At 40.9% G+C, this 27521-nt stretch overlaps 1 protein-coding gene across 2 annotated transcripts in view; it reads left to right on the top strand.

Annotated features, from left to right (window-relative positions):
- Nucleotides 1-27521, top strand: part of INTS10 (integrator complex subunit 10) — a 328250-nt gene that overhangs the window by 260339 nt on the left and 40390 nt on the right. For both annotated transcript variants that reach the window (XM_030194553.1, XM_030194554.1), the window contains exons 13-14: nucleotides 4296-4404; nucleotides 17740-17819. In XM_030194553.1, coding sequence (XP_030050413.1) covers nucleotides 4296-4404; nucleotides 17740-17819 — 189 coding nt within the window. The remainder of the gene's footprint in view (nucleotides 1-4295; nucleotides 4405-17739; nucleotides 17820-27521) is intronic.

Genomic DNA, 27521 nt, shown 5'->3' with positions numbered 1-27521 from the left:
GCACTTATTCAACAAGGGGATGCGTTTTACGCTACTCTGTCCTGCTAAGGTTCAAGTGAGCCACGACAACAAAACACTGTTCTTCTCTGGCCATAATGACTTTAAAAAGTGTGTGGAGTGGTTACTATGATCCTATTTCAGACCATACACCGCTTTGCCAGTGGCTACAAATACCATATGCAGGGCCTTTCATGAGTCACCATACATATTATTCTCACATTTTATGGACTTTGCGCATTTTGTTCTCCGTTTGCTCTGGAGCCTTCCAGCATTTGTTTATAATTCTCACCTTGTGACTTCTGCTGATTAACTGAACAGCTCAAAAGTACTTGTATCAGATGAATCCAGTCAGGTACCCCATCAAACTAACTAGCTGCTGGGATTATGCTAACGCGAATGTGAGGTTGTGGAGATTGTTTGCAGCAGGGATTCCTTTGGGGCCCCCGCTTCTATTCCTCTCCTGGTCGGCTGATATGGGGCGAGGAACCAGTTGCCATATTCCTGAACACACCTCAGGCGAGGCCTGAAAACTCATCTGCAGGTCGACTTTGTGGTTGTTGAGACCCTCTTGTTAAGAATGTTGCTATGCTCCCGGGCCTGTATCTTTGGTATCCTTCATGGCCATGCCTCATTTTATGTTTAACACAAATGTCAGACCTGAAATGGGATTTGGGGATTTCTGCCTTACTGTGTTAAGAGTGTGCAGGTAGTGGGGTGGAGAAGGGTTAGTGATTGGGAGTGGGATGAAGAAGGGTTTATGATTGAAGGAAGAGTGTTGTGTGAGTGTTGGGTATGAAGAGTGGTATGAGTAAGCAATTCATATGGGTGATTTCAATTGTTACAAGAGGGGCAATGTTTGGGAAGGGATGAGATGCTGTTTCAAGAGGAGGGGGATAAGGGTTTAGGTCAAGTATGGTCACCTTTAAAATGTTACTGCTGTCATACTTTATGTCAAAGCATTGCTTTGCTGCTGACTTACTTAGTGCCTCAATCTCAGTCGTGGTTTGTTGGTGTGCCTGGGGGGTCCAGCTAGGAGGCCTTCCAGGCACAGAGAAAAAAGCAGATCACCTCTTTGATTTGTTTGCAGGCCAGAGAAAGGGTGAGGCAGCTTCTAAGGCCACAATTGCCTGGTAGATTAGTGGCTCAGTGGCAGAGGGCCCCCTGATGTATTGAGAATGCATTCCACAAGAGTCTAGTCTACATCATGGGCTCAGCAGGCCTTTATTACCATTCCGGACATTTGTAGAGAAGCCATGTGGTGGTCGCCGCATTCCTTTGTGAAGCATTACAGGTTGGATGTTCAGGCCAGGAGGGAGGCGAACTTCGGTGCTACAGCATTGGCTCAGGGTTTGTCTGTATCTCACCCTCACTAGGTACTGGTCTGGTACTTCCTACTCGTTGAGAATGGTCTGGGGCAGACACTAAGGAAGGATAAGTTACATAAGTAATGCCATACTGGGAAAAGACCAAAGGCCCATTGAGCCCAGCATCCTGTCCTCGACAGCAGCCAATCCAGGTCAAGGGCGCCTGGCAAGCTACCCAAACGTACAAACATTTTATACATGTTATTCCTGAAATTGTGGATTTTTCCCAAGTCCATTTAGTAGCAGTCTATGGACTTGTCCTTTAGGAAACCGTTCAACCCCTTTTTAAACTCTGCCAAGCTAACCGCCTTCACAATGTTCTCCGGCAATGAATTCCAGAGTTTAATTACGCGTTGGATGAAGAAAACTTTTCTCCTATTTGTTTTAAATTTACTACACTGTAGTTTCATCGCATGCCCCCTAGTCCTAGTATTTTTGGAAAGTGTGAACAGACGCTTCATATCCACCTGTTCCACTCCACTCATTATTTTATATATATATATATATATATATATATATATATATATTATATATATATATATATATAGTTACATTTGTACCCCGCGCTTTCCCACTCATGGCAGGCTCAATGCGGCTTACATGGGGTAATGGAGGGTTAAATGACTTGCCCAGAGTCACAAGGAGCTGCCTGTGCCTGAAGTGGGAATCGAACTCAGTTCCTCATGCTCTTGTTCACATTAAACGTCATCTGCCATTTAGCCGCCTAGTCTTCCAGTCTCGGAATGTCCTTCTGTAATTTTTCACAATCCTCTCGCGAGTTAACGACTTTGTATAACTTTGTGTCATCAGCAAATGTAATTACCTCTCTGGTTACTCCCATCTCTAAATCGTTTATAAATATATTAAAAAGCAGCGGTCCTAGCACTGACCCCTGAGGAACCCCACTGACTACCCTTCTCTATTGTGAATACTGCCCATTTAACCCCACTCTCTGTTTCCTATCCTTCAACCAGTTTTTAATCCACAATAGGACATTTCCTCCTATCCCATGACCCTCCAATTTCCTCTGTAGCCTTTCATGAGATACCTTGTCGAACCCCATTTGAAAACCAAGATACACAATGTCAACCGGCTCCCGTTTGTCCACATGTTTGTTTACTCCTTCAAAGAATTGAAGTAAATTGGTCAGACAAGATTTCCCCACACTAAAGCCGTGCTGACTTGGTCTCAGTAATCCGTGTCCTTGGATGTGCTCTGTAATTTTGTTTTTAATAATAGCCTCTACCATTTTCCCTGGCACCGACGTCAGACTCACCAGTCTATAATTTCCTGGATCTCCCCTGGAACCTTTTTAAAAAATCGGCGTTACATTGGCCACCCTCTAATCTTCCAGTACCACGCTCAATTTTAAGGATAAATTGCGTATCACTAACTAGCTCCGCAAGCTCATTTTTCAGTTCTTACCAGGTTAGATTTTACTTGCTAATTTTCTTTCCTTTGGTCTCTTCAGACCATTCTCGAACCTTCCCCTGCTGCTTCATCTGTGTTTCTTCCATTTCTCTTTCTCTTTTGGTCTCATCAACGTGGACGTGAAGTTCTGAACTCTGGAGGGATCTGTTTAACGCTGAAGATACAATTGGTGATTTTAAAAAAACCATTGAACTTTATATAAGACACTAGTGATAAATTGATGATAAAAACAAAAGAAACTTGAGAAAAGAGAGAGACAAGTCAGAAATACATGTGTCTTGACATAAGGCATTACTGTTCCAGTTTCAGACAGGCATGTTGCTGCGGCATTGTCATGGTGGTTCTTTTCCCCTTGGGGTATTTGCTTGGAGGGGAGGGTTCTGTTCCATTACCACCATCTTAGCTTTGTCAATAGAAATATTGACTGCACTGAGCTTAATAAAGTAGTGGTTCTCAGTCTCCCCATCTGCTGGTAGGAGGGCATATTCTCACTCATTAGAAATAGTATGGAGAGACTAAAGGAAAGAAAATTAGCAGGTAAGATCCAAATTCTTCATTGGCACCAAGATTTAGGCACCCTGATGCCATGCACTTAACACAACTTTTATAATGGCTTCTTGGCACCAAGATTCTGTTATAGAGTACTAGCGTAAGTTGGCATTGGTGTGCTTAAAATTAGGTGCCAACATTATGTCAAGTCAATGTTAGTTGTAACTGATGGCACCTAAATGCGCTCGTATTCCAGAGACACACCTATATTTATGTCTCCGCATTTAATCACATTCGTTGCTGGTTTAATCATGACTTGATAATGAGTGTGACTGTTGGGCAGACAGGATGGACCATTCAGGTATTTATCTGCTGTCATTTACTATGTTTACTTATGTATGTTACAGAATAGCTCCTTGCACTTATGCGCGTAGTTGCCAATTAGTTCTGCCAGTCAAGTAAGTGCTGCTATTCAGAAACTTATGCACATAATTAGCGCCTATCTTTGGGTGCCCATTTATAGAATTGCCCTTTAAAGCATAGCCAGGTGGGAACCTGTAGGCTTCAGCTCTACTAAAACTAACTAGGTCAAAGCCAGCAGGTTGATGGTGACCATGTACTGTCCAGCAAGGCCATTGGGTACTTAGTGGCCAGATTGTATGACCTATGTAATTTTGGTAGTTATGATTATTACAAAATAGGTAGTAAGACACGGGTGAGGGGGGACCTAGATGTTGAATTAAGTGTAGGAACTTGTATGCTTTTCTAAAATGGATGGTCAAGAATGAAAGAAGAAAACATCAAAAAGTAATTCAGTTAGAGAGATCCTACAAGGTATTGAGGTACTATAGTTGGCACATACAAGTAAAATTAAGCATATTGGATTTGTTAGTTGGTCTTTATCTGCTGTTATCTGTTTGCTATAGTCCTGAACTTGTTTTGACTGGAGAATGTCTGTCTTCAAAGAACCCCTGTTCCAAGTTTGCAGTTATGTTCTATTCTTTCCTTTAGGTAACATGTGAAAAGGTTTTGGACCTGATGTGTTATATGTCACCTCCAACACAAGATGGAGTGAAGGCACAGGAGGAACCACCTAAAGTCAAGTCAAAATTCAGAAAAGGTATGTCTTAGAAAACAGTAGGGCTGATGTTTAAGATTGATTAGATTAAGACTTCACAATCTTACAGCATGGCACAGTTAGCGTCAGAATGGTTTACACTAATGATCTGACTCAATTTTGATTCTATACAAGCACCCAACAACTGCTGAACTCACAAAAAGTTGAGTTGGAAATGGAAGCAGTGTAAAGATAACGTACCATATATACTTAACATATAAGTTGAGGGCTATTTTGGGACTAAAAATGGCCAAAGATGCTGTGATCCATGAATAAGTTAAAGATCCCCTCCAGCCCTCCCTCTCTCCCTCCCCTCCACCTCCAGGTCCAGCATTGTTCCCTGTCATCTCTGGGTCCAGCATTGCTTCCCCTCCATCCTTCTATGCCATTATTCAGCATCAATCTATGTCCCTACCCTCTCCTGGTGCACAGTGCAACATCTTTCCATCCCTTCCCACTGCCAGCCCCTGGTTCAGAATCTCAAATCCCCCCCCCCCCCCCAATGTACTTTCAAACTTGTCTTTTATAGAGCAACGACAGTGTAGTGATACACAGTGGCGTAGGAAGGGTGGGGCGGTCCGCCCCAGGTGCACGCCGCTGGGGGTGTCGGCGCCTCGCTGGTTCCTTGCTCTCTCTGCCCCGGAACAGGTTACTTCCTGTTCCTGGGCAGAGAGAGCAGGGAACCAGCGAGGCGCCGACACCCCCCAAGGCGTGCACTCGGTGGATTGGCTCTCCTGCCTGCCCCTCACCGCCTTCCAGGTATGATCTCGGGGGGGGGGGGGGTTGCGCTCCGGAGGGGGGGGGTGCGCCGCGCTGCACCCGGGGGGGGGGTACGCAGCGGTGACCCACCCCGGGTGTCAGCTGCCCTCGCGACGCCACTGGTGATACACCTAGGTTGCCTGCAGTCTACTCCGGAGTGCTCCCTTTAACTTGTCCCACCCCATCTGACAACTTCTGTTTCTGCATGAGCAAGACAGGTCATTGAGAGTGCTCTGGAGCAGGCTGCAGATGGCCTGGGTGCATGTTTCCAAGGCCTAGGTGCTGCTGTTACTCTGTAGAAGACAAGTTTGAAGGTACATTCGAGGAGGGGGGTTTGAGATGTTGAACCCAGACTGCAGGATGGAGAAATACTGGATTGTGCCGCTGACGAAAAAGGAGAGGGGGATTAATTTTATGAATTGCTGTGGAGAATGACCAATATATAAGACAACTCTGGGGGGGTTTCTTTTTTTTGGGGGGGGGGGAGGGTAAAGCAGTTTAGAATCAACATTTCTTAACTTACACACGAGTATATACAGTATGTGTGCCAATGAATATTTTTGATCCTCTTCTAAATAATTTATACTTGTCTTCACTTTTATCAGTCTGACCACAAATAACTAGAAGACTGTTTTATAAGAATTCAATACATTAAGAGAATTAAAGGGGCACTCCTTTTTGCTAACCCTTTAAACTTTGTTAAGCAAACATTTTCATCATTGCTCAGTCTTTCTGTATTCAGTTCTTACTCTTATTGTACAATTAGATAATTGAAAACAATCTTCTTTTGGTTTCTTTTTTTGTCTTTAAAAGCCTTGTAAATTGTTTTATTATTTAATTACCTCAGAACAACGTCTTCATTTACCCAGTGTTTACGAATTGAAACTCCCACCAAGATGTCAAGCTAGCACATTTATATAGTCCTCTGTCAGTTCCACACACTGGAGCCTTGTTATACTTTTGCTGTATTCATTGTCCTTCTCCAGCCTTGCCTATGGTTTCACTTAGTGCAACCTTTACAGGGAGATCAGAAGATATTGTTTCAAAACTCTTTCTGAAGATTGTGGAGGAGTGGCCTAGTGGTTAGAGCACCAGTCTTGCAATCCAGAGGTGGCCGGTTCAAATCCCACTGCTGCTCCTTGTGATCTTGGGCAAGTCACTTAACCCTCCATTGCCTCAGGTATAAACTTAGGTTGTGAGCCATCCAGTGTAACTCACCTTGAGCTACTACTGAAAAAGGTGTGAGCAAAATCTAAATAAATAAACCACAAACATTCTCTAAGGACAAGCAGGATAGGAAGTCCTCACTGATGGGTGATGTCACTAACAGAGCCAAGTGCAGAAAAGCTTCTACTGTATAAATACTTTGAGAAGCCAACCTCACATGTGTGCTTGTTGCTGTTATGTTAGGACTCTCTCCAATAGTTCCCCTCCAAGATGTAATTTTTTTTTGCATTTCAAACACTTTCTTTATCCCTATCATCATCATTTCAGTTCCTGGTGTCTTCATAATACCTTAGGCAGGTTTCAGACAATTCTAATTTTTCTTTTTTTTTTTGTAATTGGCCTAAGGGCTTGGGTGCTCCAGTCTGGTGTATTTTTCAAAGTTGAATCATTTAATTTCAGTGCAGCTGTCTTTTTTGGAAATGCGTTCTACAAAAAGCCCACAGTGGCTTTAAAAAAGTGTGGCAAGACCATATCCATAACAGAAACACACAATTGATGCTAAATAGTACCTGGTCACCGTCAACCTGCTGGCTTTGACTTAGTTAGTAATTTGGGCTCTCAGATATGAGAGGACATTTTAAGCAAGAGAAACAGATTTTTGTCATTTCTAAGTCCAGTCATCAGAGGAATTGGCTACCATGGGTCCAGGAGCTGCATTGGATTATGGGAATGTATCATAATCAAGAGTGCATTGTAAAAGGCCATTGGTATTGGTCATCCTCTCAATTCCTGCGTAAAGAAGAGAGAGGATTTGTCTTCAACAGCATTGAGGCCAGGGTTCATTGATAAAGTGTCCATGCCATGAAGACTGTTCATTCCCCTTGGCGACAGGGAGGATGTGACATCTTCCAGGGATCTGAGACCAAGCCTCCAATAGGCCTAGGTGACTCATGAGAACATGACCACTCTTACAGTACTTCCTTCACATTTTGACATCAGCAGCTTTCATGGACCATCTCATGAGAAAATTTGACATGCAGCTGGAGAATTTCTTTGCTTGAAGAATCAAACTGGTCCTCAAGACCCCATGCATTGTCTGAGGAGAAACACTGATTTCTAGGCCTCCAAGGGACTCAGGATCAATGTCTGCCACACCAGTTTTGATTTCCAGTGTGTCAGAGGAGGAAGCTTCACCAACACATTGGAGATCATCGGTATTTCAGCTCTCTTATTTGAGACCCACTCACACCAAATAGTGGAGATCGAGACAGCAGAGACTAGTATTTCTCAGGGTCTGAAACTGAGTTCTCCTGGGACTCTGACTATGAGTGAAAGAGATTCTGTGAAGAGGGGGTTTTGACTGGCTTGACCTTCTTATGGAAATGGCAGAGGCCATTCCATTTAATTTAGAGATGAGGGAGGAACTCAGGACAGAAACACTGGATATCATCCAATTATTTGACTCATCCAAGGAAGCTGTGACAGAGCCCGTTCACAAAATCCTGAAGATTGTGTAGATGAAAATATGGGAAATCTCCCTTTCTATTCAGGATGGTTAACTCTTAAGTACAGAGTTCAGCAGCTTCTGGATTCCAGAAGCAACAGCCTCTTCACCATTCTGTGGTGGTTGAAAGCACTTTCGGAAGGGCCAGGAACTCCAAATTGTACTCCTAAGAGCCCCCAGAGAGAGAGACTCGGGCACTGAAATATTTTGGGAGGAAATTCTTTCAGAGTTCTATGCTGACTGCCCACGTAGTTCTTCACGGGCATGGACTTGGAAAGCATTATGCTTAAAGATGGAGGAGTTTGCAGGCACTCTCCCTCAAGAGCAGGCTGGATAATTCTGTACACTAGTAGGTTTAGGGAAGGTCTGAATAAAACACATGGTTCTGGCAACTTATGATTTCAAAATAGCATCAAGAGTATCTGCTATTGCAGTGGTTCCCAACCCTGGTCCTGGAGGTACCACAGCCAGCCAGGTTTTCAGGATACCCACAATGAATATTCATGCGAGATTTTCATGCACTGCCCCTCCACTCCAGGTTTGGGAACCACTGTTTTATTAGTATTGGCAGCCACAGACATTCATAACCCCAGGCCGCAGACCTAAGGTATGTTGTGCCAGAGCAGCTTGTAGAGATAAGCTGTGCCCAGAAGAGAATCTCTCATCGAGGAGTACATGTGCCAGAAACGTTTGCTGATATGTCCTGCCAGGGATAGAATCTCTCATCAAAGAGTACAGCTTCCTCTTCTAGTGAGTATCAGAATGGAAGGCAAAGGAGGTCTTGTTACTGTCATAGACCTAGGTATCCTTTTTCCATTCCCTCTTTCTAGTCATGACAGGGATTCTTGCTCTTGATTGGTCTGATATGAATGGACTTTACTATCATTATTGTAATTCTATTTCCTTTTAATTTTATTATATGTTTTATTTATTGGGACAGCCTTTATGAAGAGATTCACTAATTTAGTATTGCAAACCACTTTGATATTTCTATTATGTAAAGCAGTATAACAAATTTAATAAACTGTAAACTATTGTCTAAGACAGAATAGGGCCCAGATGTCTTACTTAGCTGTGGAGTCAAAATTGGAGGCGGAGGTTTGTCTGCCTCTGCGAGAACATAGCCAGTGTTCCAGTATCTGTGAAGAACAGTCTTCCAGTAGGAGGGAGGCTCAGGTTTTTCACAGACCCCATATAACCTCTAGGCACTAAATATTCTTTGTCTGGGATGCTATCTGCATCTATTCAATGTTCCACTAAATTGCTCATCAAAGATATTTTGGTCAGACTCTCCATATCAGGAAATGCTTAACTAGTAAGGAGCTGTCTTCCCTGTTCGAGACCAATGTGGTCAAACCTGTTCTACCAGGAGAAAGAGGGAAGGGGTTTTACTCCAGGTATTTTCTGATCATGAAGAAGTCTGGGGGATTCTATCCCATATATAAGGACCCTGAACAAATACCTAGTTCAAGAAAAGTTCAGTATGGTTTTCCTGGGCATCCCCATATCCCTTGCTGTAGAAAGGGACTGGTTATATTCTCTTGATCTAAAGGATTTTTACACCCACATAGAAATGCATCATAGTCATAGGAAGTATCTCAGATTCATAATAGGGAGGCACCACTTAAAGTATTTCATTCTGCAATTTGGCCACTTTGCTTTGCTTTTAAGGCTCTTCATCTCAGTTCACCTTCCTATCTTTCCTCCTTAGTCATTCCATGTACCCTCAGTCACTCTCTTAGATCTTTGGATGACAATCATTTGATTCTTCCTTCGCCTTGTGCTGCTCATTACGAATCCACATGCTCCTCTGCTTTTTCCTTTCTTGCACCTGAAACTTGGAACTACTTTCCATCACCAATAAGAGCAGAGGCCTCCTTCCTAAATTTTTTATTTTTATAAGTATTCACAATAATTCAAGAAAACTCTTGATGTGAAAGATAGAGGAACATAAATAATATAGATTCAAATTGTATAAATATTCAAATTATAAGAAATATATTATTTCCCCCTCCAATCTCGTCCACAATTTAAATAAGAAGACAAGGTACAATTCCATGAAATATATGTTCCACTAATTAAAGCTAGGAAATCGAAGAGAAAACTTAGTGTCATAACAATAATAATTACGGAGTGGATGATGATAATACTACTGGTTGTAGATTAGGAGCTGTAGCAACCCTCAAATCTAAAAAGTAACTCAAATGAGTAGGATCATAGAAAATATATTTAACTGAATTAACTTTCAATACACATTTACAGGGAAAGTTAAGCCAAAATAAACCACCCAATTGTACAACCTGGGGGCGAAGCTTTAAAAGTAATTGAGGGAGGTGGGAAAACTTAACAGAATATCATCTGCGTAAAAAAGGGACCTGATGTTATGATCCTGTATTAGAGTGGCCAGCGGGCTAAGATAAATATTGAAAAGCAGAGGGGATAGTATTGAGTCTTGCAGAACCCCACAATCTAGTAAATGGGATGGAGAAGTGGAAATAGGAGTACGGACTCTGTAAGAGCGATTATTGAGGTAGGAAGTGAACACACTGTAAGAGCAATTAGTGAGGTAGGAAGTAAACCAGTTTAAAATGGTGCCTGAAAGGCTGATCTCACAGAGATGGGCTAGAAGAGTAGAATGACAAACCAAATCAAAAGCAGCAGACAGGTCTAAGGATACAATGAGAGTGATTTTATCTTCATCAAGGGTAGAGTGAAGTTTGCTTAAAAGAGCTGCAGTCCTCATTTCTATACTGTGAAGGAAACGGAAACCTGTCTGACGAGGATGAAGAATGAATAGTTGATCACAGTGAGAAAGTAATTGGTTGAAAACAATTGTTTCACAGAGCTTCAACATGAACGGAGGATTTGAGACTGGTTGATAGCTTGCAGGGCTAGTAGTGTCAGAAGCAGGGTTTTTTTAAATAGTGGTAACTACTACTTGTTTCCAAGAAAGGGAACTGAGCCTGATGAAAGGTTTTCCATGACAAGCTGATGGGAAAGTATAAGTAAACCATGAGCAGGGTAAGTGTACCATTTAACCAGAACAGGGTCAAAGGGGGTTGTGATATGCATGGAATGAAGCACCTTAGTAAGTTGAGAAACAGACGGAAGGCTAAACGAAGTCCAGGTAGCTTAGCCAGAACTGGTTCCTATAGAAAGTACAGCTGTGCTAACAGAAGGGGGGTCCTGGGGAGGGCAAGAAACTAATTAACAAAGATAGTTTGATTGAAAAAAATCATCGAGATTAACTGGAGAAGGGAGTGAGGAGTTAGTCTTGAATGGACCCTGGATTAAGCAAGATAGAACTGAGTATAGCAATTTCACTGAGTTGGAGGATTTGGAAATAAGCTCCGAGCAATAGGACTTCTTGGCTTCTTTAATTTTGGAATTATAGAATCTTGCAGGACCTAAGTTTAGAAGATGCGTTTTCAGAACAGCATTTGTGCCAAGGGCACTCTGCTTTACACACTATTGCAAGACTGAAGGGCCAATCTGCACCATTTCATTCAAAATCCGTTGATTTTGAATGAGGGAGCAGCTGCTTCCCGTGCACCCCCACCTAGTTACACCTCTGGTCTCATCATTCTGCTGATCTGTCTTTATTGTATTGTAACATTTATAACCCGCGCATTCCCACTTGTCAGCAGGCTCAATGCGGCTTACATCAAGATAAAACAAAATGGATATAACATCTAAACATAGTATATAAAGAGGTGGACAATAAAAAGGATAAGGGAAAAAGGTGATAGAGGTAGGGAATAGGGAGAGGATGAAAGTTGGGGTAATGTGTTGTGAGTAAGGAAGAATGAATAATAATGTTTCGAATAGGGATAAATTCATAAGGATAAAAACATATTTTAAGTTCTGTTAAGTAGTAGATCCAGGTATCACAGATGAATATCTAATTTAAGTCCCATCATATGTGTAGGCTTGCTTAAAAAGGTGAGTTTTCAGTAGCTTCCGGAATGGTAAAAGGCCATTGACTGTTCGAATTGATCTTGGTAAGGTGTTCCAGAGCTTGCTGCCAATAACGGGGAAACTGGATGCATAATATGTTTTGTATTTGATTCCTTTACAGTTGGGAAGATGTAGATTCAGATAAGTTCGAGAAGATCTGGAGCGATTCCTGGAAGGAATGTCAATTAGATTGTATATGTAGGCTGGGGAATCTTCATAGATAATCTTATAAATCATCGTGTGGACTTCAAAATTTATTCGTTCCAAAATAGGGAGCCAATGAAGTTTAAAACAGAGAGGTGTTGCACTGTCAAACCATGATTTACCAAAAACAAGTCTGGCTGCCATGTTCTGGGCAGTCTGGAGTCTTTTCAGGACTTGGGCCTTGCATCCAACAAAAACACTATTACAGTAGTCAACGTGGGTAAGTACAGTGGATTGGACCAAATTGCGGAAGGTATTTAGGGGGAAATAAGGTTTCACACGCTTCAACATCCACATCATGTTGAGCATTTTCTTGGTTGTAGCTTTTGCGTGATTTTCCATAGTTAGGTGTTTGTCTATTAATACTCCTAATATTTTTAGGTTGTCTGATATAGGGATGGTGACATCAGGGATGCTAAGTGAATTCTTTACCTAATTGCTGCTTTTGACTTAGTCGATCACTCCCTTTTGCTGTCCCTCTTTCTTCTGGTATATCTGGTAATGTTTTCTGTTGGTTTTCTTCACTACTGTCTGACGGTCAATTTTGTTGTTTGCACCAAACAAGGTATTTCTGTATCCCACGCCCTTCACTGTGGTGTCCCCCAAGACTCTGTTCTTTCTCCTCTTCTCTTTATTATTTTCTTGTCTTCTCTGCCGTTATTGAGTCAAGACTCTGGGTTCAATTTCTGCATTTATGCAGATGATATTCTCTTAGTTTCCGCTTATGACCCTATTTCTCCCAACCTTACAGCTTTACAGTCTTGTCTTGATTCTATGGCTCACTGGCTTTCTACTAACCACTTAGTTCTTAACCTGTCTAAGTCCTTAACTATTTGGCTATCTAGATCCCTATCCACATCTTCTATCCAGGGCGCCTCCATTACCTTAGTGGACTCTTTCAAGTATTTAAGGGTCATTATAGACTTGCAACTCTCCTTTTCCCCTCAAATTTCTTCTGTTGTAAAGTCCTACTTTGCTTCCTTATTCTCTATTCGTTGCCTCTACCCCTTTCTTGATGACAGTGCTTGTTCTATTCTCCTTCACACCTTGGTTATAACCAAGCTTGACTATTGCAATATAGTTTATGCCAGTCTTTCCACCCTATTCCTGAAAAGACTACAGTCTGTTCAAAATACTTCTAGCCGTATACTGACCTATGTATGTTGCTTTGATCACATTACTCCTTTGCTCAGGCACCAACATTGACTCCCAGTCTTCTACCGAATTCAATATAAAATTCTTATGTTAACCCAGGAAGTTCTTTTTTGTGATTCCCTTACCTACCTCTTATTTTCAGTTGTCATCTTCAGTTGTCCCTTATAGACTAATCCCGTACCCTGAGATCTTCTGTTGTGTGCCAGCATGTGATTCTGGCTTTATCATACACCAATCTACCCGACATTCTGCTTTCTTTTCTCTTAGCCCATCTTTATGAAATTCCCTGCCTTTTGACCTCCACCATGAACAGTCTTGCCAGCAGTTCAAGATTTCCTTAAAGACTTACCTATTCACAAAAACATTTTCTTAGGTGTTGGGTTGGTTGTCTGGCCCAGGTGGTTGTCAGCGTTGGGTTCCCTGTCTGTAGAAACCAAAAGAGAACATTACCAGATATACCAGAAGATGGGACAGCAACTCTGTCTCTATCTTCTGATTTTTACTGTTTTCTCATTTACTTATAAGCTGGCGTTCCTTTTCTCACTTCTATGCATTACTAGCTTTTATTTGTAAACTGCTTTTGATTTTATGAAAGGTGGTATATTAAATAGTTTATAAATTAAACTAAACTACCTCCTAGGTTGAGAAACTATCAAGATGTGAAACTGAGCCCTCTCTTGGGATCACCCTCAGAACCACATACTTAACAGCGAAAGACCATGCCCTGGAAGACAAGCTTGAGTCATGTACTTCAACCACACAAATGATCTCTGGACTTGGGGGAGCCTCAGATGATCTTTCTGGAGTGGGGCACTAAGGTACACCCTTGATAGATCTGTTTGCCACTCCTCAGAACAAGAAAGTACCTCAGTTCTGTTCCAGGATAGAGACACATGGCAAATTAACCTCACACTACCTAGATAGAAGGGTGGATCTTCTGTATGCTTATAGCAGGATCAGGGAACCATGATTCTCATAGCTCTTCTTGGGAACTTTCCATAAGATCTATTAAACTGGGGAATTCTCTAGCATTGATGATCCTAGGCTCAGGGGACTCTGTTGCATTCCAGCATTGAGTCTCATGCCCTCACAGCTTGGATATTGAGAGGATACCTTGTCTTATCTGCTTTGGAAGCCAGAATCACTTCTGAAACAGATTCCACCAGAACGCCTTACAATTTTGAATAGAAGATGTTTTGCAGTCTGTTGTAACAGAAAGCCCCTAGATCCTTTTTCCTGTTGTTGGCCTCTGAGAGGCAGGATTGTGCATAAGATAGTGAGACATTTGAGCCTGGTAGTGTTAACAGCTCTAGATTGATCAAGAAGATCATGATACAGATTCCAAGTAGGTCCTCCCTTGACCCTGAGGTTGGTGCAAGTCTGATCATCATACAGGACATGGATCGCTTCTGTCTTTCAGCTTGGCTCTTGCAAGGGCACATTTGACAAGCAGAGGATATTCTCAGAGAGTTGTGCATATGTTGTTGCACTCTAGGAAGTCATTTACTATCTGGATGTTTAATCTAGGAAAGATGCAGTCTTGGGAGCCAGAGTTTTGACATCTGGAGGAGTGGCCTAGTGGTTAGGGTGGTGGACTTTGGTCCTGGGGAACTGAGGAACTGAGTTCGATTCCGACTTCAGGCACTGGCAGCTCCTTGTGACTCTGGGCAAGTCACTTAACCCTCCATTGCCCCATGTAAGCCGCATTGAGCCTGCCATGAGTGGGAAAGCGCGGGGTACAAATGTAACAAAAATAAAAATAAAATCCCATCCTATGTAGTTACTGCTTTGGTTCATCCCAAGCATCTGGACTGGTCTAATGGGATGTTAAGGAAGAATACATTAGGCCTTATCTGTTAATTTTCTTCTCTTGAATCCCTCCAGACCAATTCAGAATTGTCCCTGGTTGTGTATATATGCTCTGTTATTTGCTTTTATATTAGAAAACTATAGTAGACTCTTGCTTAGGCTGTGTTCCAGCCAGGGCTGTGGCATTAATACACTACACCTTCGACCCTGACTCCTCTGTTTTTCTACTATCAAGCCCCAACTCCGACTCCTACTATGTATAGTAAATCTAAGAGAAATTTGATTAATTACAGAAACATAGGATATTTCTTTATGTACAAAATTAGGACTAATAAACCACAAAATGTATTTATTTGAAGTTTGAACAAAGAACCTGAACAGAAAAACTGAACAAAAAAATGTATAAAATGATAAATTTACCATATATTGTAAATTTTTATTTTGAAGCTGGAGTCTGAGTCAGTACATTTTTACCAACTCAGGCTCAACCCAGAAATGTTTCCAACTCCACACCCCTGGGTCTAGCAGTTTAGCATGTTGAAATAATATTTTTAATAATATGTTATAGATAAATGCATTCTTTCGTAAATTCTAAGATTTATTCTTTATTTGTTTAAGAGTTCTCTTAGTTCATTGAGAGTGTTTCGTGATGTTCTTTCTGCTTTGTTATGAAACATGAATGGGCTATGTCAACATTGTCACACAGCAGCTGCTAGTGCGGCGTTGTAAAAGGGGGAGTTGGTTGCATACCTATAACAGATGTTCTCCATGAATAGCAGAATCATTAACCACACATTTCCTAGCACCTCCCACTTTGTAGCTGGCACCTTAGTCTTAATCTGTGTAATACTGGAAGGGCCCTGTGTAGTGGTGGTAGATCAGGAAATACCATGCAGGTCATGTAGAGTCACTCTAGAATTTCCTACAGCTTTCTAGGAAATTCTGCTTGGTATTGTCAAATGACATTTCTCAGGCACCAATGTACAAAAGTCGCTGTAAAAAACCCATTGCTTTTTAGACCCCCGGTAAAAGTTACCGAGTTTGAAATAGCGAGTGATGCTCAAAAGAAATCTCGTGCAAATGAGCTGCTCACAATTACAGGAAGCAGTTTGATAGGTAAAGCGCATGTGTAGAACAGCCACTCACTAAACAGCGCATTTGTAGGACAGTCACTTGCTAAGTGTCGATACTGTGCACATGCCCATAACAACTTATGCTATGGATGCGCCTCCACAGCGTTCCACTGCTACACACAGTTTTCATATATACATATAAGCAATAAATCACCCAAGCCATTAAAGTTTCTTTTTGTGGGGTTTCATGCTAACTTCCCCCCCCCCCCCCCCCCCCCCCACACACATACACACACTGGGGTGTTTCTTGTTTATATGTATGTGTATGAAAGCCATGTATAGTTTTTTTTTTTCCCCAAAACTACTGGTGCCGTGGGCGCACCTCCACCAGTGTGCATTTTTGTTCCAAGACAATTTCTTTACAGTGCTGTTAGTGCGGGACATACACATGTGCAAATACTAAATGACATCAGACTGCTCCACCGAGAAGCCACCATCGTGCTATGACAGCTCCTGACCTCCTGTAAAGATTTCCTCTTAAAGATAGGCACTCCTTTCTGTGCATTGCTTGGAATGTACATTTAAACATAGGCGCCGACTCCGTGGGTGCTGTGGGTGCTCGAGCACCCCCAATATTTCACCCACCAGAAGTTCGTTCACCCACCGGAAGTTTGTTCCCTCCCTTTCTCCTCCGAGTTCCAGGCCCCCTCCCTCCGAATTTTAAAAGTCATCTATTTTACCTCGTCGGGGTTAGGGCGGCAGCAGCAGTAAAAAGCATGCAGGCTCGGTGCTTAGTTCCATTTTCCCTTCTCTCTCTCTCAGCTCTGGCCCTGCCCATGCGGAAACAGGAAATGAGGGACCAGAGCTGAGAGAGAGAGAAGGGAAAACGGAACTAAGCACCGAGCCGAGCCTGCATGCTTTTACCGCTGCTGCCGCCCTAACCCCGTCGAGGTAAGATAGATGACTTTTAAAATTTGGAAGGAGGGACCCTGGAACTGGGAGGGAGGGGGGCCTGGAACTCGGTGGGGGGGGGGGGGACAGGGGACAGAGAGGGAGGGGGAGAGGGGAGGGGGAATGCACCACCTATAAAAAAAAAAAAATTCAGCACCCCCAATCATTTTGAAAAGTTTGCTCCTATGCATTTAAGTACTAATCAGCTAGTTGTAATCTCTTTGGCTGCTAATGCAAACAGTATGAAACATTCAGGACCCCTTTGTGCATTACTCGCTGAATAAAGTGCACGCTAAACTGGATTTGAACCAGTCAAAATCGGACGTTCCAAGCACGGTAAGCTATCAGAGCCTCAGTTTGGTAGCGGATGATCCCATTGTTCATGGAGAGTGCCTGTTATAGGTAATCCACTTAAGGCTAGATTTACTAAAAGGTGCTACTAGATTACAGTGTATTATTTGCCATATTTCCTATTTTTTTGCAGTGTGACCTATTTACTTATAACATGCATTAGTGCATTCTAACACAGTAACATACTTTGGTAAATCTTGCCCTTTGTTTAACTGCCATATACATTGTTTTAGCTTTTCAGTACTTATCGTAACCTTCACCACTAATGTATAATTAATTTTCAACTAAATTAAGTGTAATAATTGGGTTCTCACTACTTTGTCTAACTTGTAAAATATTTGGTAAGTGGGGCTGTGTAAAACACATGTGTGTAAGTACATTAACTAAAATGCAGCATGTTTATTCTAGGTTTCGATCAGAAGCTTTTGCCTTGTACTAATAAGGCTGTTATGCCTTACTGTTTCCAGTTATTGTTAGCATGCTTTAAGGTAAGTATAAAGACTGAGGCATGTACAGAACTTGTGAGACTATAATAAATATAGATAAAACATTAAAAAAAGGTTTTGGTACTCAGAACAGTGAAGCATAACCAATGGTGGACAAGCTATCACTTTCCAATCATTGTACCTCCTATTATATCGACCCACAATGAGTTCCAATTTATGACCAAGCTGTGTTTCTTTTAGAATATCTTCACAATTAAATACAGTTTATCAACAACATCATTCATTACAACATTCACCTTAAAATACTGAGTGAAAAAATATAAACTGTTCTTAGCTTTGAGTTATATTACGCTGATTTCATAGGAGACATGCAAACTAGTGGTTAGGGTGGTGGACTTTGGTCCTGGGGAACTGAGGACCTGAGTTCAATTCCCACTTCAGGCACAGGCAGCTGCTCCTTGTGACTCTGGGCAAGTCACTTAACCCTCCATTGCCCCATGTAAGCCGAATTGAGCCTGCCATGAGTGGGAAAGCGCAGGGTACAAATGTAACAAAAAAAAAAAAAAACAGTCCACTACCAGATGAAATATCAAAAATTTGAAGTGAAGTGTTCAATTAGATTGCAGATTGAAACAACTAAAGAAGACTTTATCAAGTACAATTCATGCAGCAATACGCTGATCATATACAACAGATGGAAATATACTATTTCAAAATTCATCAACAAAAAAATTGCTAAATGTCAGTAGATTATACTAAAAGATTTGTATATCCTTGGATGGACAAATTCCAATGATCACGTTGAAATTGAAGTACTATTTAGAAAGTAGCATTAGCATTTATAAATTCATCCAGTGACTTATCATGTGATGAAATGTTATCTCATCAAACTTTAGATACAGTTAATGAGGAGGCTGCAAATCCAAGAAAAATAGCAGCTGCAACACCTTCTTTTTTTTTTTTTTTTTTTTTAACCTCCAGTGACCCGGTTGTTTTGCAGGCAACCTCAGTGCCCACTTTGTCTCAGTCGTCAGCGCTGGTAGCGGTATTTAATTTGTCTTCTAAACAACTTTCTGTTGAACAAGTGTCATTATTAACATTGGGATTACCATTTGTACCTACCATCAATATGACTCTCTTTCCACTCCAGTCTTTTTGCAGAAATTCTTTAGAAAACTGCGGTTGCAGAGGTGTTTTGGGGTTTTTTTTTCCCGTAATGGGAGTAATGAAATCAGCTTTTGAAAACACTGATGACTCGTTTGTGGCCAAATATTGTTTGCCCTCTACTTTATATCCTCAGGTCTGGTTCATCCTGTTATTGATACTTTTCAACAAATGGTATTAAGGGATGTTTAAAAAAATGGAAGAGCAAAGTATGTTATTGTATCATAATCTTACTAGACAATGTGAAGCACTTCAGCAGTTGAAGCATGATAAAACAATAGCGATATTAAGGGCTGACAAAGGAAGGGGTGTGGTGGTATAGGATAGAGCTAAATATATAATGGAGGGTTTGAAACAACAGATAAACCATAATATTAGTGTTTAATTATCCTACAGCATATCAACAACAGATTTATTCTATATTACGTAAGGCTAGTGAACAGGGTATTATTTCTAGTAAGGAATTTAAATAGCTATATAGATCTTACCCTATTATTCCTTTATTTTATTCCTAAAATCCACAAAAGTTTGATACCCCCCCCTCCCAAGGTACGCTTATTGGATATTTATTTGAACCACTATCACAATATCTGGATTTTTATCTACAATTTCAGGTTTTCAAGATCCCCTCTTAAGGCGGGGATTCATCCCATGTAATTCAATTATTAGAACAGTGTGCCACTGAGGAATTTCAGTCTATTGTTTTGGTCACCTTAAATGTGAAGGCATTATACACCAATATCCCACATAACATTAAGCAATATCTGACGTCTTTATCAATATCGTTTCCTCAGGCAAACATTTTTTATATGTGAAAATGATTTCATGTTTGAAGATAATTGTTATTTGCAAACTAAAGAGATAGTTATGAGAACGACAGTGGCCCCTATGATTATATGCTTATATATGGTGACTTTGGAGGAAAAATATGTATATACTTCTCAATATTTTTCACTGGTTCTGTTGTGCAGACGATTTAGTGATATTTTTTTCATCTGGTCAAGTGAATGGGACACAGGACATTTTTAGATTATTTAAATGGATGTGATAAAAATATAATGTTTATATCTCATATAGGAAATCAAGAAGCTGATTTTTTAGACGTCCATATCCAGTATGTAGAAATCATGTTTGTGACATCAATATACAGGAAACCTACAGATTGCGGTACAATATAATACTCCATTATAAAAGTTTACATTCAAGAAAATTGAAAGATAGTATCCTTCAGGGTCAGTTTTTGAGATTAAAAAAAGCTCTGCAGCCAGCATAAGAATTCTAGTTATATGAATTTTAAACGAAGGGATTATCCTAACCAAGTCACTGAAAAGGCATTTAAGAGAGCATATAATACTCAGGCAGTATCTTTTTTATGAACTCCAAAAATAGTAAAAGATCTCAATGACATGGAACTTCTCCCATATTCTAGGCAAACTCAACAAATTAGTGACATAATATGTAAATATTGACCTATTTTATAATTATTGCCGAATTATGAAAATTTACCCTATTTTTGCATATACTCATGGTAAGAATTTGGGAGAAATTATAATGAGTAACATCTCACCATGTATTACAAGTGGTCTGTCTGGTGGTCACTCATCTTGTGGCCACTGAGTATATTATCGATATTCTTTAACCACTCAGACTTTTATTAATCCAAAGACAGGAAAATTATTGTTATCACAGACAAAGATTGACTGTAATTCTCACCAGGTCATTTATGCAATTCTATGTCCTTGCCAGCTACTTTATATTGGACAAACTAAACTAAAAAGTCAGGATTGCAGAGCTGGTTTGATGGATAACCTAAAGCTGACGTTTTAGGACTTGTTTATATGAAAGCTTGTGTGTTGGTATTTTTCATCCTTTGACAAGGGACTGAGTGGAGCCATTTTGGGTTCCCATTCTATTGTCTCCATTCGTTTGATTTGCAGCACCTTTGAAGAAAGATTGGTAACTATAGAATTGTTTAAGTGCTGGATATTATATACTAATATGGAAAATGTATAAATGCAGCAGATTTACAGCAGTCAAACTATTTTTCATATGCTCACTTAATGTTTATTGAATCTTCTGAAGACACATTAATTGAGAAACATGGCACCATGTTGAGATTCAAGAAGAGATTTGAGAAAAGTTGTGAGAACTATTGAAGATTGAGGATCAAAGTTGGATTACTCTAGCTTTGGGTATGAATTTTTAATGTTGGACTAAAGGCTCTGTTTACTAAACCGCGCTGTAGGCACGCTAAAAATTACACACTAACGCTAGATACACCCATATATTCCGATAGGTGTCTCTAGCGTTAGCGCGAGCTAAAAACGCTAGTGCACCTTAGTAAACAGGGCCCTAAGGATTTTGAGCACATGACCACTTCACTTCAAATTTTTGATGTTTCATCTGGTAGTGGTGGACTGTTCACATGTCTCCTGTGAAATCACCAGAATGCAACTCGAAGCTAAGTACAGATTTATATTTTTTTCACTTTTTGAGGTGAATGTTGTAATAAATGAAGTTTTTGATAAACTGTATTTAGTTAGTACATAAGTACATAAGTACATAAGTAGTGCCATACTGGGAAAGACCAAAGGTCCATCTAGCCCAGCATCCTGTCACCGACAGTGGCCAATCCAGGTCAAGGGCACCTGGCACGCTCCCCAAACGTAAAAACATTCCAGACAAGTTATACCTAAAAATGAGGAATTTTTCCAGTCCATTTAATAGCGGTCTATGGACTTGTCCTTTAGGAATCTATCTAACCCCTTTTTAAACTCCGTCAAGCTAACCGCCCGCACCACGTTCTCCGGCAATGAATTCCAGAGTCTAATTACACGTTGGGTGAAGAAAAATTTTCTCCGATTCGTTTTAAATTTACCACACTGTAGCTTCAACTCATGCCCTCTAGTCCTAGTATTTTTGGATAGCGTGAACAGTCGCTTCACATCCACCCGATCCATTCCACTCATTATTTTATACACTTCTATCATATCTCCCCTCAGCCGTCTCTTCTCCAAGCTGAAAAGCCCTAGCCTTCTCAGCCTCTCTTCATAGGAAAGTCGTCCCATCCCCACTATCATTTTCGTCGCCCTTCGCTGTACCTTTTCCAATTCTACTATATCTTTTTTGAGATACGGAGACCAGTACTGAACACAATACTCCAGGTGCGGTCGCACCATGGAGCGATACAACGGCATTATAACATCCGCACACCTGGACTCCATACCCTTCCTAATAACACCCAACATTCTATTCGCTTTCCTAGCCGCAGCAGCACACTGAGCAGAAGGTTTCAGCGTATCATCGACGACGACACCCAGATCCCTTTCTTGATCCGTAACTCCTAACGCGGAACCTTGCAAGACGTAGCTATAATTCGGGTTCCTCTTACCCACATGCATCACTTTGCACTTGTCAACATTGAACTTCATCTGCCACTTGCACGCCCATTCTCCCAGTCTCGCAAGGTCCTCCTGTAATCGTTCACATTCCTCCTGCGACTTGACGACCCTGAATAATTTTGTGTCATCGGCGAATTTAATTACCTCACTAGTTATTCCCATCTCTAGGTCATTTATAAATACATTAAAAGCAACGGACCCAGCACAGACCCCTGCGGGACCCCACTAACTACCCTCCTCCACTGAGAATACTGGCCACGCAATCCTACTCTCTGCTTCCTATCTTTCAACCAGTTCTTAATCCATAATAATACCCTACCTCCGATTCCATGACTCTGCAATTTCTTCAGGAGTCTTTCGTGCGGCACTTTGTCAAACGCCTTCTGAAAATCCAGATATACAATATCAACCGGCTCCCCATTGTCCACATGTTTGCTTACCCCTTCAAAAAAATGCATTAGATTGGTGAGGCAAGACTTCCCTTCACTAAATCCGTGCTGACTTTGTCTCATCAGTCCATGTTTTTGTATATGCTCTGCAATTTTATTCTTAATAATAGCCTCCACCATCTTGCCCGGCACCGACGTCAGACTCACCGGTCTATAATTTCCAGGATCTCCTCTGGAACCTTTCTTAAAAATCGGAGTAACATTGGCTACCCTCCAGTCTTCCGGTATTACACTCGATTTTAGGGACAGATTGCATATTTCTAACAGTAGCTCCGCAAGTTCATTTTTTAGTTCTATTAATACTCTGGGATGAATACCATCAGGTCCCGGTGATTTACTACTCTTCAGCTTGCTGAACTGACCCATTACATCCTCCAAGGTTACAGAGAATTTGTTTAGTTTCTCCGACTCCCCCGCTTCAAATATTCTTTCCGGCACCGGTGTCCCCCCCAAATCCTCCTCGGTGAAGACCGAAGCAAAGAATTCATTTAATTTCTCCGCTACGGCTTTGTCCTCCTTGATCGCCCCTTTAACACCATTTTCGTCCAGCGGCCCAACCGACTCTTTGGCCGGTTTCCTGCTTTTAATGTATCTAAAAAAGTTTTTACTATGTATTTTTGCTTCCAACGCTAATTTCTTCTCAAAGTCCTTTTTTGCCCTCCTTATCTCCGCTTTGCATTTGGCTTGGCATTCCTTATGATCTATCCTGTTACTTTCAGTTGGTTCTCTTCTCCACTTTCTGAAGGATTGTTTTTTGGCTCTAATGATTTCCTTTATCTTACTGTTTAGCCACGCCGGTTGACGTTTAGTCTTTTTTCCCTTTTTTCTAATACGTGGAATATATTTGTCCTGAACCTCCAGGATGGTGTTTTTAAACAGCATCCACGCCTGATGCAAGTTTTTTACTCTGCGAGCTGCTCCTTTCAGTCTTTTTTTCACCATTTTTCTCATTTTGTCGTAATCACCTTTTCTATAGTTAAACGCTAGCGTACTTGATTTCCTAGTTTCACTTCCTTCAATGCCAATATCAAAACCGATCATATTATGATCACTGTTATCAAGCGGCCCTCGTATCGTTACCCCCTGCACTAGATCATGAGCACCACTAAGGACTAAGTCTAGTATTTTTCCTTCTCTTGTCGGCTCCTGAACTAGCTGTTCCATGAAGCTGTCCTTGATTTCATCAAGAAATCTTATGTCCCTTGCGTGTACAGATGTTACATTAACCCAGTCTATATGCGGGTAATTGAAATCCCCCATTATTATTGTGTTGCCCAGTTTGTTTGCGTCCCTGATTTCCTTTAACATTTCCGCATCCGTCTGTTCGTCCTGGCCAGGCGGACGGTAGTACACTCCTATCACTATCCTTTTCCCCTTTGCACATGGAATTTCAATCCACAGTGATTCCAAGGAGTGTTTTGCTTCCTGCAGAATTTTCAATCTATTTGATTCAAGGCTCTCGTTAATATACAATGCTACCCCTCCACCAATCCGATTCACCCTATCACTACGATATAATTTGTACCCCGGTATGACAGTGTCCCACTGGTTATCCTCCTTCCACCAGGTCTCAGAGATGCCTATTATATCTAATTTTTCATTTAGTGCAATATATTCTAACTCCCCCATCTTATTTCTTAGGCTCCTGGCATTCGCATATAGACATTTCAAACTATGTTTGTTGTTCCTAAGTACATCATGCTTAGTACTTGACAGTATTAATTGGCAATCTTTTGTCTGATTTTTATTGTTATTTAAAGATACCCGATCTACTACAATCTCTTTTGCAACCTCACTATCAGGATACTCTATCTTCCCTGTTATGGTGATATCTTTGAAAGATACCTTATCCCGAACCATTCTAGAAGAAGCACAGTTTGGTCATAAATTGGAACTCGTGGATTGAGACAGTAGAAGGTGTGATGATTAGAAAGTGATAGCTGCACAGTTCTGAGCGTCAAAAATGTTTTCAAAAAAATATTTGTTTATATTAATTATAGTCTCTTAAATTATTATAGTATTATCATTCATTAGAGACTTATTTTAAATATCCCCAGTTTAGAGTTATGTACAGAACTTGGTCATACTAATTGTTTACTGTCCTTGTAGGCCAAAATGGTAAATATTCTAAAGAACAATACTGCTGAACATATAGATAGATATGGTTTAATGGGACAAAGTCAACATGCATTTGGCCAAGAGAGATATTCTCACCAAGCTGCTACATTTTTTGAAGGCATGAATAAACGTGTGGATAAAAGTGAGCTAGTTGATCTAGGGCATTGATTCTCAAACCTGGTCCTGGAGGCACCCCAGCCAGTCACATTTTCAGGGTATCCACAATGAGTATTCCATCAGAGAGATTTGCATGCAGTGGAGGCAGTGCATGCAAATCTTTCTCATGAATATTCATTGTGGATATCCTGAAAACCTGACTGGCTGGAGTGCCTTTAGTACCAGGTTTGGGAACCACAGATATAAGGTATATAGATTTTCAGAATGCATTTGACAAAATGCCTCATGAGATACTACAGAGGAAATTGAAATGTCATGGGATATAATATTGACTGCCTGATACTGGAAAGATCATTACATACCAGAGAAGCAGAATGTGGTGAGAACTGTATATCATGCAGTTGGGGCCTTCAGGGGATTTAGTGAATCCCCAGCCCTGCTGTTACAATACTGCCTGACGTTTCCCCTCATTATTTAAGAGACTGAAACACTTTGTTTGAACTGGAGAGCAGGCATCAGGTGTGAAATAGCTCCCCTAGCCTACACATGAGTCTCAGCTGCAGCTTTTATGCCTCGTTGGTAGTTCTGTAATTGCTGGTGTGATATCTCTGTTAGCAGTTTATGTGCCTTTTTTCATCTGACCAACAAGGCTTTCTTTTCATCAGATAATACTAGACCCCTGATGCAGGCCTTTACGGCCGAAACACGTCACGGGTCATTTGTGCAGATTTGAATAAAGCCCTTGTTCAGGAAGATACTCATTGTGAGAGGACTTTGTTTTGGATCCACTGTTTGTTTGCTTGTCTTTGTTCTCCTGTGGAGAGATCACCTTCTGTGGGTATTTGCTTTTATGCCTGCCCATGATGCATCCTTGAGTGTTGTGTGCAGGTGAGGGGGAGCTATTTCCCACCTTTTCTGATGCCTGCTCTGTGATGCTGCATTGCTGATTACTACTACCACCTATTTATTTTTTATTTTTTCTTATACTTTTATTTATGCATTTTCAGTATTACATTCATATTCATACAAATGTAAGAAATTAAGAATATTACAATAAATGATATTTAAATTACTAAAATTAAAGAAAAATTTTATCTTCTACATTGACCACACTTTTGGAGGCAAAATATAGGACATTTTTTAATTAAAAAGAAAGAAAAAAGAATATAATATCAGAGAGGGGAGCACAATATACTCGCTAGCGGTATTAACAGCATAGGGTCCTGAGTGAAGATTTAGGTAGGAACACCATCCTTTTCTTTAGATATTATGTATTCCTACATTTTCTTTGGATCAAGAAATATATAATTTACATTATTAATGGATACAAGACACCTGCAAGGATATTTTAACAAATATGTACCACCTAAGGCGAGTATTCTAGGTTTTAAAGCCATGAACTCTCGTCTTCTTTTTTGTGTGTCTTTGTTTAAATCAGGAACTATTTGAATCCTTTCACCAAAGAACGTAGCATTCATATGTCTGAAATATAATCGAAAAATATTGTTCCTGTCTGGTTCAAATGCAAATGATACTAGGAGAGTTGTTCTCTGTGTTACCACTTCTAATGAGCTTTCCAAGAATTAAGTTCAGGTTGAGGTTCCAAGGCCCGAGTTTTAATCCCAGTTATATACTGAGCTCTCACGATAGGTGGAAAACCTTCTGTCGGAACCAATAAAACTTCTCCAAAATACTTCTTTAACATATCAATTGCAGGAATTAAAGGTGCTTTTGGAAAGTTTAGAAATCTTAAATTGTTCCTCTTCCCTTGGTTATCAAGATATTCCAGTTTCCTAACCAGAATATCCCTGTCCTTAATCACTGATCCTGTTAAGCCTTGTGCAGTCTTAATATCTCCACTTAATTGATCTATTTTATTTTCATTTACTTGAACTCTGCCAGACAAGAGCTCCTGAGATTGTTTTAATTCAGAGAAATCTTCTTTAATAGATTTTGTTACTTGAATAAGGGTTGTGTTCATACCTTGAATAGCATCCCACAGGCTTTCCATTGTTATCACTGCTGGCTTTTTAAATACCCCAGTTTCCAACGGTGCAGTTCCCAGCTTAGAAAGAGAAGTGAGGTTATCTACCTTCACATTTCCCTTTGATGGCATTTCTGGGGTTGATGTGGCAGCAGGACCTCCTCTTGCTGCTTGAAGGCTTGACTCCTTGGTCAGCGTCTCTTGCTGCAACACTGCTGCCAACGAACTGCATCCGGGTCTCGGAGGAGCTGAGAGCATGGGCGGACTCAGCGAAGCAGCTTCTATTCTTTGATCCAGCTGACTACCATCGGACCCAGCCAACGCAGTCTCCTGCTTCTGGACTCCAAATTCTTCCAGGGTCGGTTGTCGGGGAGGGGGATTTTCAGGCTTAGAGGAGGTCTGTATCCCAATCTTCCCTTCCCTCTTCCCCATTATATATCTGGGGTTTAAGGGTTGCTTCCTCAAAAAAAAGTTTGCTGGAGGTCTGGAGCTCACAAACTCGCAACCTCTC

Source organism: Microcaecilia unicolor, chromosome 2 (genome assembly GCF_901765095.1).
Source record: "Microcaecilia unicolor chromosome 2, aMicUni1.1, whole genome shotgun sequence".
NCBI lineage: Eukaryota > Metazoa > Chordata > Amphibia > Gymnophiona > Siphonopidae > Microcaecilia > Microcaecilia unicolor.
This window is presented reverse-complemented; position numbering and strand designations above follow the sequence as displayed.